The 13368-nt window shown below is 42.2% G+C and overlaps 1 protein-coding gene across 3 annotated transcripts in view; it reads left to right on the top strand.

Annotated features, from left to right (window-relative positions):
- The window catches only part of PTPN2 (protein tyrosine phosphatase non-receptor type 2), a 63410-nt gene that overhangs the window by 14566 nt on the left and 35476 nt on the right, over positions 1 to 13368 (top strand). For all 3 annotated transcript variants that reach the window (XM_081561755.1, XM_081561754.1, XM_081561752.1), the window contains exon 2: positions 3954 to 4044. In XM_081561755.1, coding sequence (XP_081417881.1) covers positions 3954 to 4044 — 91 coding nt within the window. The remainder of the gene's footprint in view (positions 1 to 3953; positions 4045 to 13368) is intronic.

Here is a 13368-nt window from a genome sequence, read left to right as displayed (position 1 = left end):
TTAAGATCGCTTCCATACCCCAATACTTGGGACTTTGCCTTCTTCTTTTGTCATATCAGCAGTTTCATTATAGTATACACAAAAAAAGTTTTTTCAAGAAAAAAACTGGAAACGGCAACGAACAGATGGACTTAACTGTGGAAAATAGTTGTATAAGCATAACAGAAGTATTGAAGAAGGGCTGGTACAATGCCCTTTTAAAATTTGTTGTATTTTTTAGTTGTAGGAGGTTGTTTTTTTTTTTAACATATGCTGAATATTAATCCCATATCAGATGTGTGATTTGCAGCTATTTTCTCCCAGTCTGTGAGTTGCAACAACTTTTTGATGTGATTTTAAAACTACACATTAGCATTAAGGCTGATATACTAGTAATTATTAGTATTTTAGCTAGTTTATTTTAAAGTATCAGTAATATATAAACTGAAGAATATGTGAACATATGGTTAAAAATTTAAATGGCTCAATAGGTTTTCAATAAAAAACAGTTAAAAGAGTGGAGGGTTACCATAGAAGAGAGAGAAGCATGTTAGAGAAAAGCTGTATATGATGAGCTTTATTCCTTTCCTAAAAAAAGACTAGAAACAAACATGGCAAAAAGTGGTAACAAATGTTTAATCTCACTGGTGGGAACATCGAGTGTCCTGTTATCTGTATTTTTCTGAAGGTGGCTTAGACGATAAAGAATCCCCCTGCAGTGTGGGAGATCTGGGTTTGACCCCTGGTTGGGAAGATTCCCTGGAGAAGGGAATGGCTACCCACTCCAGTGTTCTTGCCTGGAGAATCCCATGGACACAGGCGCCTGGAGGGGCTACAGTCCATGGGGTTGCAAAGAGTCAGACACAACTGAGTGACTAAGCACAGCACAACACAGCGATATAAATCTTGACCCTCATCTTTCTCCCCACAAGTTACTAATACTTTGATTCTTTCCAGAAGTGTTCCTTGTGTCCTCAGGCACAGTTGTGTCTGAGTGGATGGAGGTGGGAGCTACTCGACATCTGTGTGTCCTGGAGACCATCCCACGCACACGCTTGCAGCACTTGCGTCCCTTTCCTGGTTCCCACCTGTCCCCCTTCCTCCCCTCACCTCCACGTCACTCCTGATGGGCCCTGAGGTTGCTGCCAATGTTCCACTGTTAACGACAGTGAACATCCTGGTACACTGGTGTGTGACCGTGATATAAATTCCTGGAGGTAAAGTTGGTGGGTCAAATTTATAACCATATCAAATTGTTCTCACAAAAACATTACAACAGTTTACACCCCTGCAGCAGCATGTCTGAGCACCTCTTCACTCTCCTTACCTGCTTGTTATTAGAATTTCATATTTTTGTCAACTGTTTCTCTGCATTTGATACAGAAGAGCTCTCAACAGAAACGTGTGTTTTGGTACTGTTTTAATGTTTTTCTTTTATATCAGTTACTAACTTGGAATATGAATTTACTTGTACTCTGTAGTGTTTCAACTCTTCATGTAGTGTTTGAGATTATACAAATATAAGCCTAGACCTGAATATGTTTAACTTTACATATAAAACTTATTATTTGACATTTTAAAACTTTTTTACTTGGTGGAAATGAAGCTTTTTTCTCTTTTCACTCAATCACAGGAATTTTATGGAAAAGGGTTTGAAACTGAAAGGTAATAGTCTGTATGGGACTGGTAGAGCTTTGATACTAAAACTGAATAAGTTGTATGGGACAAGAAAATGAGAGGTCGATTCAGCTTAAAAATGTAGATACATACATCTTAAAATAATGGTGGTATGTCCAGACAGTAGAATATCATTCTGCAGTAGAAAGAAATGAGCTATGAAGCCATGAAAAGACATGGAGAAACCTTAAATGCATGTCCATGCATATCTAAATGAAAATCTATTATTGTAAGCACATTACCAGATTAAAGGAGAAAACTTATGATTATCTCCGTGAATGCAGGGAAAACATTGAGTAAAATTCAGCACCCAATCATGATGAAAGAAACATTCAGTAAACTAGAGACTGAGGGGAACCTTCTTAACCTGAAAAAGGATATTGATCGGAAACCTAAACCAAATATTACACTTCGTGGTTAAACCTTAGAAGTAGTTCTTCCAAAATCAGGGAAAAAAGTAATTTCTATCTGACATTGAATAGAAGGTTCTAGCCAATGCAATTAGATAAGAAGAACATGGAAGCAACCTAGATGTCCATCAACAGATGAATGGATAAAGAATTTGTGGTACATATACACAATGGAATATTACCCAGCCATAAAAAGGAACACATTTGAGTCAGTTCTAATGAGGTGGATGAACCTAGAACCTATTATACAGGGTGAAGTTTGTCAGAAAGAGAAAGATAAATATCATATTCTAATGCATATTTACAGAATCTAGAAAAATAGTACTGAAGAATTTATTTACATGGCAGCAATGGAGAAACAGACAGAATAGACTTATGGACATGGGGAGAGGGGAGGATAGGGTGAAATGTATGGAAAAAGTAACATGGAAACTTACATCACCACATGTAAAATAGATAGCCAAGGGGGCATTTGCTGTATGCCTCAGGAAACTCAAACAGGGGCTCTTTATCAGCCTAGAGGGATAGGATGGGGCAAGAGATGGGAGGGAGGTTCAAAAGAGAGGGGATATATCTATACCTATGGCTGATTCATGTTGAGGTTTGACAGAAAACAACAAAATTCTGTAAAGCAATTATCATTCAGTTAAAAAATTTTAAAAAAAGGAAATGAGGTATGAATGAGAAATGTGAAGTGTTAATGAGGAGATAGAGTTGTTACTGTTTTCCAGTATCGAGAAATTCAGAACCAGCTACCAAATGTTAGAGAACTCAGCAAGATTGCTGGGTGTGAGAGTAGCGTTACAAAGTCAGTGGCAACGATTGTAGTGTGTGTGTTTCTGTTTCTGTGTGTGTGGCAGATTGCATTTTCCAAAAGGGCTGCACCAGCATATGATGCACCCCCTCTCCTGTTACACAAAGAGGCTGTGATTCCTTTCACTGAGAGTTGGTCTCTGTTCCCAACTCTTGTTGGAACACCCAGTGGGTAAAAAGATGAGCTAGAAAGTTACTTGTCCTGGGGCTGTTGGGTGGGGGCAGGCAGGCGCATGGGAAAATCTTGAATAAACTTATTTATGCTTAATTTACAAAACTGCTTAGTGCCTAATTTTTAAAATACTGTTTCTCCACACGTGGTAGTGTGAGCAAAAACCCAAATTGTTCTTTGCTATTAATGAGTACTCCTTTTCTGGAAGGGGATGTGCTTCTGTTTTTACCTGACTTCTTAGGGTAATGTTCCACTTGGGGAAAAAAGCTGGTTATGATGGACATGCCACGTAGCTGAGTGCTTCGTGCAGGCATCCTGACACAGAATCTTCCGTCGTAGAATGCCAAGAACCAGAAGGGTCCTGAAATGAGCATTTGTGGCCCTAAAATAAGATTTGAGAATATTTCTGGGGCTCAAAATAAAGTAACAGTTATATGGCTTGAAGATAACAAAATAGATTACAATTTTAAGATTGACACTCTGGAATATAGACAGATATTATTTGGAGAGTTTAGTTTGGAATTGGAGTGTGGTGTGGTGACCTGAGATTCCTCCTTTGCTGTGTAGTTACCTGAACTGTTTAATGTGGCTGTGGGTGTGAGCACAGCAGAGCAGTGTGGTGCATGTGTGTGAGAGCGGAACCTTCTGTTTGAAGAGCCGTGTCCAGCCCTGGGGTCCCAGGCTGTCAACTTGTGGGCTTGGTAGATCATTCAACCCCTAGCCTGTCACCCTCACACACACAGTGGGGGAGACAGTGTATCCATTGGTGTGGTGAGACTTGAAAGAGGTGCTTGACGTGTCCTAAGTGCTCAGTGAAAGTTATTTTATACAGGCTGGGAAAGTATTTGTTTTGCTATATAAAGTTTAAGAGAAATGTTAAAATATATTTTTGTTATTTTAAGGAAATTCGCAGTGAGTCCCATGACTATCCTCATAGAGTGGCCAAGCTCCCTGAAAACAGAAATCGAAACAGATACAGAGATGTGAGCCCATGTAAGTACTCATGGGGGGGTGGCGCGTGTGTGTATATGTGTATGTATGTTTGTGTGTGTGCTGGTTTGTTGTAGGATGCAATACATTGCGGAAAATGTTGGGGTCAGGGTTGATGAGCATGGTGGGGTTTTTCTTGGTATCAACATATATACGTGCTCTTTAAAGAAAACTTTTGAGGCATGAAATTGTGGAAGGAGGAGAAATTGCCTGTAATTACCTCCTCCTTCAACACAGCCACCATTTACCCTATGTATTTGCTAACCAACCTTTTTTCTTCCACTTGATTTTTGTTTTTTCAAAATAATCATAATCATATATGTGTGTGTGTGTACTCATATGTCTGTATACTTTTCATATATTTCCATAGCTTTTATAAATATTACTTTAAATATTTATTCGTATAGCTTGCTTTTTCTCCCTAAAATGAAAAAGTAGTGTGTGCATACTATAGAAAAGTTTTAAAACATAAAAACGTGTAAAGGAAAAACTCTCATGACTTAAAAACAAAAACTTTAGGGTTTATATTCTTTTGATATTTGTCTGTGTAAATGTGTGTCCTTTTAGATTCAGTTGGATCCTGCAGGTACAGATCAAGCTCTCCTCCCACGAGGCCGCATGCCGTGCGGTTTCCTGTCCTGAGCACAGTCTGACAGTGGTTGGATTTCAATACTGCTGTGCTCATGTGGGTACACACATAACATGGTTTTGTGAACAGTTGTAACACCAGGGCTTTAAAAATGTGTTCAGGTGATTTTATTTTTGTTCTGGTTGAGGCCTCTTTCGCATACTGCCTGAGGCGGCTTCACTGCCCATGGGACTCCCCGAGTTTGGTTTCAGTGGGCGAGTGTGGGCGGCGTCCTCCGGGCCGCCTGGGTGCTGGGCATGTCTGTGCCCAGGGCCTTCTCCCGGCCTCCCTGTCTGCCATCACAGCACCAGTCTTCCTCCCATCTTCAGCCTCTTTCTAAGAACTCTCTTCCTTTATTATTCACACGTGCTCCAGTGTCTTCTGACGTCATCCCCCATATCCATTGCAGCTGTGACTTTGTCACCTGCGGGAACACAGGCACATGTGTGCCCACACATGTGCATACAGTCCTGGAAGAATGCATCACACAGTCTGTCTAGCCTTATCATCCACGCACTCTTCAGCCCTTGTTTCTACCCTAGCCTCCCTACGGAAACTTTTATTCTTAAGTGCTGTTTGCTCTCTGGTTTTCTCTTGCAGTGAGGGACTTTTCGCCATTGTCTTTTCTTATCCCTGTGTGATTTTTGACATTGGCAGCTATGCCTTCGTTCCTCAAGTCAGTCTTGATTTTGCTGTCACTCCTCTGGCTGATCACCCCTTTTCAGAGCTTCTCTCAGTTGTCTTCAACTTGAGGGCTCTGTCTGTCTGTCCCTTCTGCTCCCTCTCCCATCTTCTGTGAGTTCAGTTGCCATGTCTCTGCTTGTGGCCCCAGATCTTGTCTGCAGCCTGTGTCTCCTTGGATACAGACTCATTCACCCACTTCTCATGACCTATCTCTGTCTTGCTGTCCCATGGCCACCTCAGGCTCAGGATTCTTCCCACATCCCGCAGTCCTGGTCCTACTTATACCCCATGTTTGTACTGGACCACTAGCCATACACTTGCTGCAGCTGGAAACTCATACTTCTCTCCCGTTCAGGTCCCATGTCTGGTTGGTATCTTGTTGTTTAGTCTCTAAGTTGTGTCCAACCCTTTGCAACCCCAGGGACTATAGCCCTCCAGGCTCCTCTGTCCATGGGATTCTCCAGGCAAGAATACTGGAGTGGGTAGCTGTTCCCTTCTCCAGGAGATCTTCCCAACCCAGGGATCAAACACAGGTCTCCTGCGTTGCAGGCGGATTCTTGACCAGCTGAGCCACCAGGGAAGACTGGGGACTCCTGCTAAATCCAGGTGAACCAGAAAGAGGTGTTTTTTAAAAGCACTTAAGGTGGTGCTGGCAAACCTGTCCAGATTGAAAGTCATCTTGTCATTTGCATACATAGACTTGTATGGTTGTTGGCTTGTTCAGAAAACCTGTACTGAAAACCAGCTCTCTGCCTGCTCTGTGTGCAAGGACTGTGAGTCCACATACCCTGCCTGCTAACCGTGTATGTGCAGTGTGGGGTTCGTACCTGCTGTGCTGTGTGTGTTGGGAGATGCTCAGTTCTGCTTGAGGAGTTAGGGACAGCTTTTAAGATAGTAATTTTTGTTTTTTAATAAACTGGTCTATTTTAAACCAGCATTTATTTTTCCCATCCATACAGGAAGTAAAAATAAATAATACCTCATGTGGAAAAAAGATAATACTGAGTGCAAAGCAGACAATGACGTTTGCAAATAATCAAAAAGAATTGTTGTTTTCTTAATTCAGAGTTTTAGATCTTTCTAAATTTTGATTCAGCAAGCCTGGAAATGTATTTTTAAACAGATTCCTTACACAATTGTTATGTATCCAGATTGAAACTACATTTGGAGGTATGAATATGAGATGCATGTTCAAAGAGGGGTGTTTTGAAATAGAATTTTGAGAAGTCCACAGTCTTTGTATAATTGCTGTGACTGAAAGATGCCTCATTTGTCTCAGTTAACCATGAGGTGATTGTAAAAGAGATGGGCAGGAAGGTGGTTGACTGAGAAAATAGAGGTTGTAGCAATCACATTGAGGATTGTATTTGTACTGGCAGAGACAGCTGCCAGGTTCTGAAATCTTCCTCACTATTTGCTTTGCACACAGAAATCCCAGTTTACTGTTTGATATAAGAGGAGGTACCAGCCTTTTGTTTTCGCTGGCCATGAAAAAATAGTGTTTTGTTTGTTGTTTTTGTGATAAAAACACATACCATAAGTTTACCCTTTTAGCAGTTTTTAGGTGTCCATCACCCATGTTGTTGGCTGTACGCATGTTGCTGTACCACAGGTCTTGTCATCTTGTGTGGCTGATACGCCACCCCTCCTCCAGCCCCTGGCTCTCACCATCCTGCTTCCTCTTTTCTCAGACTCTGATCACTTTAGATACTTCACAGAAACGGAATCATACACTGTTTTTTCTTGTGATGGGGCTTATTCCTCACAGCATAATGTCCTCAAGGTTCATCCTTCAGTGTTTAAAGTAACACATGGACTTCAGATTCCAGTTGTGTGGCAGGTTAGAGAGTCCATGGCTTCTTAACTGCTGCAAAACAATATTCTCAATAAGCACACGTTTTAAATAAATTACTCGGTGGGGAGGAAGTAAGGAAAAGATTCAGGCTTTCTGTGCTCCCTACCTCCTACAAAAAGATCTCAGCCAATGGCATAGCTTCTCTGAATGCACAGGCCAGTGTCAGCTGTGACATTTGTGTTCACCTGACAAAATAGTCTCCAGGTAAATATATAAGGCAGAAATGACTAAGATTACAGAAAGAGATTGATAATTCTATGTTCACAGCTTACTTAAAGCAAAATAGTAGTAAAGAAGTAGAAGATTTAGACTGCACAGTTAAGTTTAATTTAATAAGAAAAATATGTAGAACCTTATGTCTAGCAATTAGAGAATTCACATTCTTCTAAGACTGCATGGAATACTTGTAATAAATGGACCATTGACTAGGCTGTAAAAGTAAATCTTGACACAGTTTAAGAATTACTGCCTTACAGGCCATGTTCTTTGACCGTTATGCAATTGAATTATAGATTATTAATAAAAAGATAAAAATTCCTATAAATTTGGAGATTTATTTAAAAATTTCTAAATGACTCATGGGTCAAGATGAAATAATAATGGAAACTTAAAAAATGAACAATAGGTAACATCTGCTTACCAAAACTTGTATAAAGCAGCAAAAACAGTACTGTAAAAAAATACTGTTTTAAATGTTTATATTAAAACAGAAGGTTGAAAATTAAAGTGCTAAGTGTCTAACCTAATTTAGAGTAAAAGTAACAGGATAAACACCAAAAAAAAAAAAGGCAGAAAGGAAATAATACAAAAATAAAAGCAGAATGGAAATCAATGGGACCATACACAGGACCAAATAAAATCAAATGTTGGTTCCTTAATAAGACTAATCAACTAGCAAGATTGAATAAGAAAAATAACACATACACAAAAACCAGAGAGACAGAGGCATATGGATATAAATAGTATTAGGAGAAAAGGGGAACAAAATACAGATGTAAAAGGACTTAAAAAGCTAGACTACTGTAAACAATTATGGCAATAAATGTGATCACTTAGAAGAAGTGGAACAGACTCCTGGAAAAATAGCATTTACCATTTTAGATTAAAGGAGACATAGAGTCTAAGTAGGCCTGTGACAGCTAAATAAGTTAAATTAATTAATAAACAATTTTCCACTGAGAATTCACTGAGACTAGCTGTTTTAACGGGCATATCTTATAATAATGAAAGCTCTCCCAGAGAAGAGAAAAAGAGAATACTCCTCAGTTCCTTTTGTGAGACTGTTAGATAGGTAATTTGGATATCCAAAGCAGAAAAGTTTAGTAAGAGGAATAAAAGTTATAGGCGTATCTATGACATGGATGTAGATGTAAAAATCCTAAAGAAAGGTTGGCAAACTGAATGTGGCAATATCTATATTAGTTTTGGGAATATAAGAGTGGCTTAGCATTAGACAGTCTTTAAATGTAATTAGTCTTAGTGACAAGGTAAAGTCAGACTTAAATTGAAGAAAGTGGGGAAACCACTAGACTATTCAGGTATGACCTAAATCAAATCCCTTATGACTATACAGTGGAAGTAAGAAATAGCTTTAAGGGACTAGATCTGATAGACAGAGTGCCTGATGAACTATGGATGGAGGTTCGTGACATTGTACAGGAGACAGGAATCAAGACCATCCCCAAGAAAAAGAAATGCAAAAAAGCAAAATGGCTGTCTGAAGAGGCCTTACAAATAGCTGTGAAAAGAAGAGAAGCAAAAAGCAAAGGAGAAAAGGAAAGATATACCCATTTGAATGCAGAGTTCCAAAGAATAGCAAGGAGAGATAAGAAAGCCTTCCTCAGCGATCAGTGCAAAGAAATAGAGGAAAACAATAGATTGGGAAAGACTAGAGATCTCTTCAAGAAAATTAGAGATACCAAGGGAACATTTCATGTGAAGATGGGCTCAATGGTATGAACCTAACAGAAGCAGAAGATATTAAGAAGAGGTGGCAAGAATACACAGAAGAACTGTACACAAAATATCTTCATGACCCAGATAATCACGATGGTGTGATCACTCACACTCACCTAGAACCAGCCATCCTGGAATGTGAAGTCAAGTGGGCCTTAGGAAGCATTACTTACGAATAAAGCTAGTGGAGGTGATGGAATTCCAGTTGAGCTGTTTCAAATCCTAAAAGATACTGCTGTGAAAGTGCTGCACTTAATATTCCAGCAAATTTGGAAAACGCAGCAGTGACCACAGGACTGGAAAAGGTCAGTTTTCTTTCCAATCCCAAAGAAAGGCAATGACAAAGAAAGTTCAAACTACTGCACAATTGTACTCATCGCACACACTAGCAAAGTAATGCTCAAAATTCTCCAAGCCAGGGTTCAACAGTACATGAGCCGTGAATTTCCAGATGTGCAAGCTAGTTTTAGAAAAGGCAGAGGAACCAGAGATCAAATTGCCAACATCCGCTGGATCATCGAAAAAGCAAGAGAGTTCCAGAAATACATCTACTTCTGCTTAATTGACTATGCCAAAGCCTTTGACTGGGTGGATCACAACAAACTCTGGAAAATTCTTAAAGAGATGTGAATACCTGACCACCTTGCCTGCCTCCTGAGAAATCTGTATGCAGGTCAAGAAGCAACAGTTAGAACTGGACATGGAACAACAGACTGGTTTCAAATTGGGAAAGGATTGCGTCAAGGCTGTATACTGTCACCCTGCTTATTTAACTTACATGCAGAGTATGTCATGCAAAATGCCGGGCTAAATTAAGCACAAATTGGAATCATGATTGCAGAGAGAAATATCAATAACCTCAGATGCGCAGATGATATCACCTTTATGGTGGAAAGTGAAGAAGAACTAAAAAGCCTCTTGATGAAAGTGAAAGAGGAGGGTGGAAAAGCTGGCTTAAAACTCAGCATTCAGAAAACTAAGATCATGGCATCCAGTCCCTTCATGGCAAATAAATGGGGAAACAGTGGAAACAGTGACAGATTTTATTTTCTTGAGCTCCAAAATCACTGCAAATGGTGACGGCAGCCATGAAATTAAAAGACACTTGCTCCTTGGAAGAAAATCTCTGACCAACCTAGACAGCATACTAAAAAGCAGAGACATTACTTTGCCAACAAAGATCCGTCTAGTAAAGCTATGGTTTTTCCAGTAGTCATGTATGGATGGATGTGAGAGTTGGATCATAAAGAAAGCTGAGTGCCAGAGAATTGATGCTTTTGAACTGTGGTGTTGGAGAAGACTTTTGAGAGAGAGTCCCTTGGACTGCAAGGAGATCAAACCAGTTGATCCTAAAGGAAATCAGTCCTGAATATTCCTTGGAAGGACTGATGCTGAAGCTGAAACTCCAATACTTTGGCCACTTGGGGAAGAACTGACTCACCGGAAAAGACCCTGATGCTGAGAAAGATTGAAGGCAGGAGGAGAAGGGGACAACAGAGGATGTGATGGTTGGATGGCATCACCAACTCAATGGACGTGAGTTTGAACAAGCTTCAGGAGTTGGTGATGGAGAGGCAAGTGCTGCAGTCCATGGGGTCGTGAAGAGTCAGACACGAGTAAGCAACTGAGCTGAATAGTGACCTGTCATTCTAAAAAGATTCCACCACAACTCAGCAATTTGAATATGAACACTTTGTGGAGTTTATTGTATAAACGATGCTTGAGCTCTTGCCAACCTGGATTGTTCGGATACTGTGCTGGTAGTCACTACAAGAAGAGGGAAGTAGATCTCCCTTTCTGTGATAGTTGGATTTAGGAGTTGAGGCTAATGAATCAGCTCAGGATTTCTCAACTCTGAACCTGAGTTGCAGGGGCTCCTTTCCCTTTGTTCTTGGGGCTGGTGTCACAGTCTCTTGTGTCCCCAGGCGGGAGACCTGTACCTGTTGTAAAGCCTTTAGTCTCTGTGCTTGGCACACTCTCAACTGAGATATTCATGTGACCAACCCCCTCCAAGTCTCTGCTGAAGTGTCAGTGCACAGTGAGGCCCACTTTGACCACCCTTTTCAGAATCCCAGTGCCCCCCCACCCCCCAACGCAGCTCCCTTTTATGGGGCTCTTTCTTCCAGGGACTCTTTTTCCCAGAGGATTTATTGCTGTGTGACGTGTAACTTACTTGATTGTTTTGCTCAGTGCTGTCCCCTTTCTGAGCAGGTGAGCTCTAGGGAATAAGGGTGGGCTCCAGGAGCTGGGGTGTGCATACTTGGTCTGAGAGGTTTGCCAGGTGCCTTTGGGTTTGTGGGTGGAAAGGGAAGATGTTCGTACCCCCGCTCCTTTTCCCTTCCAACCTTAGGCTCTTTCTCTGAGGAGGAGAAGTTCGAGTTTCAAGGGAAGTGGTGAGCTGCTCGTGACTGTGCCAGACCCCGGTGTAGTGTCCGAGGGGGAAGATGTCCATGATCGAGCTGCAGTGGGAATCTCACCCATTTTGTGAGGACACCTCCCAAGTCCTGTTTCCATCCCAGAGACTCTGGGGGTGGATTCAAGAGCCCTTTTCAGTTTGGGGGTGTGCGGAGGCAGAATGTTCAGTTAGCACTGTTCTGTCAAGTTTAGGAACTGGAAGTCACGGTGGATGGAGAGATGGACATGTATGGGCAGCTGGCCTCTGGTTGGAGGCTGTAGAACACGTAATGTCTCTGTTTCGGTTGTCTAGCTTCCAGCGTATGTGTTGAGGGGTGTGGAAGGTGTTCAGTATAGAGAGCAGATCGTCTGGTTAGGGGATGCAGGCGGGGGGCTTCCATGAGAGGAGAAGTCCTAGGCCAGGTGTTCAGGAGGGTGTCTGTGTGTATGTGCGGGAGGTGGAGGCAGAGAGCAGGGTGGGAGGCAGCGCAGGGGTAGGGGGCTCAAGGGCACCTCTGGGCCTCTGCTGCTGCTGCTTTAGGGTTCAATGGAGACTGAAATGCTCACAGCTGAGCTTGGAGGCTGGGGGTGGAGGAAGTGAGCTGTTCAGGTGTATCCTGTGGTCCTGCCCAGACTGTGGTTGGAACCATTCAGCCAGCAGGGTTGGTTTTTGTTTTTTGTTTTTTTTTTGGCAGAGGAAACAACTGAACTGCTTTTGGTTCGCTGCTTGATTCATGAGGGAAAGTTCGTATTATTTGTCCTCCAGAATTCTGCTTGTGGGCTTCCCTGGTAGCTCAGCTAGTGAAGAATCCATCTGCAGTGCAGGAGACCTCAGTTCGATTCCTAGGTCGGGAAGTTCCCCTGGCGAAGGGATAGGCTTACCCACTCCATTATTCTTGGGCTTCCTTGGTGGCTCAGATGGTAAAGAATCCACCTGCAGTGTGGGAGACCTGGGTTTGATCCCTGGGCTGGGAAGATCCCCTGGAAGAGGGCATGGCAACCCACTCCAGCATTCTTGCCTGGAATGGGGTCTCAAAGAGTGGGACACGACTGAGCTACTAAGCCCAGCACACAGCATTCTCCTTGTAGGGTTGAAGGGGGCTGACACTGTCAGATGCTTGCCTCGTTTGCAGGGAATTGCCATGCAGTATGGAAATCAGTATTGGAAACGTAGGCCCCCACCCTACCCCTGGTTGAGAACGGAGCCTCACTTGCAGGAAGATCGGTCTTCTGCCCAATTTCTGTTAATTATTCCTGATCTCTGCCTTGGCATAAATGTGAGCCCTTCCTGCTTGACCTGGAAGACTTTCCAGAAGGAGATGTCTTTACAATAATGAAAAAGGGTGAAACTGTGGGTGGGGAGGTGGGTGGGGTGGGAGAAAGAGCTCATTGTGGCAGTATTGAAAGAGGAAGCTGATCTGTGTTGTCAGCTCAGGCAGCTCGAGCCAGTCATTTCTTGACAGATGGAACCATTTCTCAGAAAACAGACTGTGAGGTGGGAGGCCTGGGGACTCTTCATCGGAAGTTTGCCTAATCCAACTCGAGGGCTGTGGTTCTGTGGGGCATGCGTTTCTTTGTCCCCCATGATGATGCCACTGTGAAGGAAAGTGTGTGTTCTTGGTCGTCCTGCTGCTGGTGGTGTTAGATGTTGAGAAATCAGATTTCCTGTGCAGTGTGGTTTGGTTGCTTTTGTGGCCTCTCATGCAGTACAGTTTGAATTGTATTCATTTTCTCCCTTTGGTGGATCCTGTACGTGACTGGGGAGAGGGAGTAACCCTCTAAGTACACTTAGAATGAGGAGGAGGTGCTG

Source organism: Giraffa tippelskirchi, chromosome 14 (genome assembly GCF_054371585.1).
Source record: "Giraffa tippelskirchi isolate mGirTip1 chromosome 14, T2T-mGirTip1v1.2.pri, whole genome shotgun sequence".
Lineage (NCBI taxonomy): Eukaryota > Metazoa > Chordata > Mammalia > Artiodactyla > Giraffidae > Giraffa > Giraffa tippelskirchi.
The sequence above is the reverse complement of the archived record's forward strand: the minus strand, read 5'-3'. Positions and strand labels throughout refer to the sequence as shown.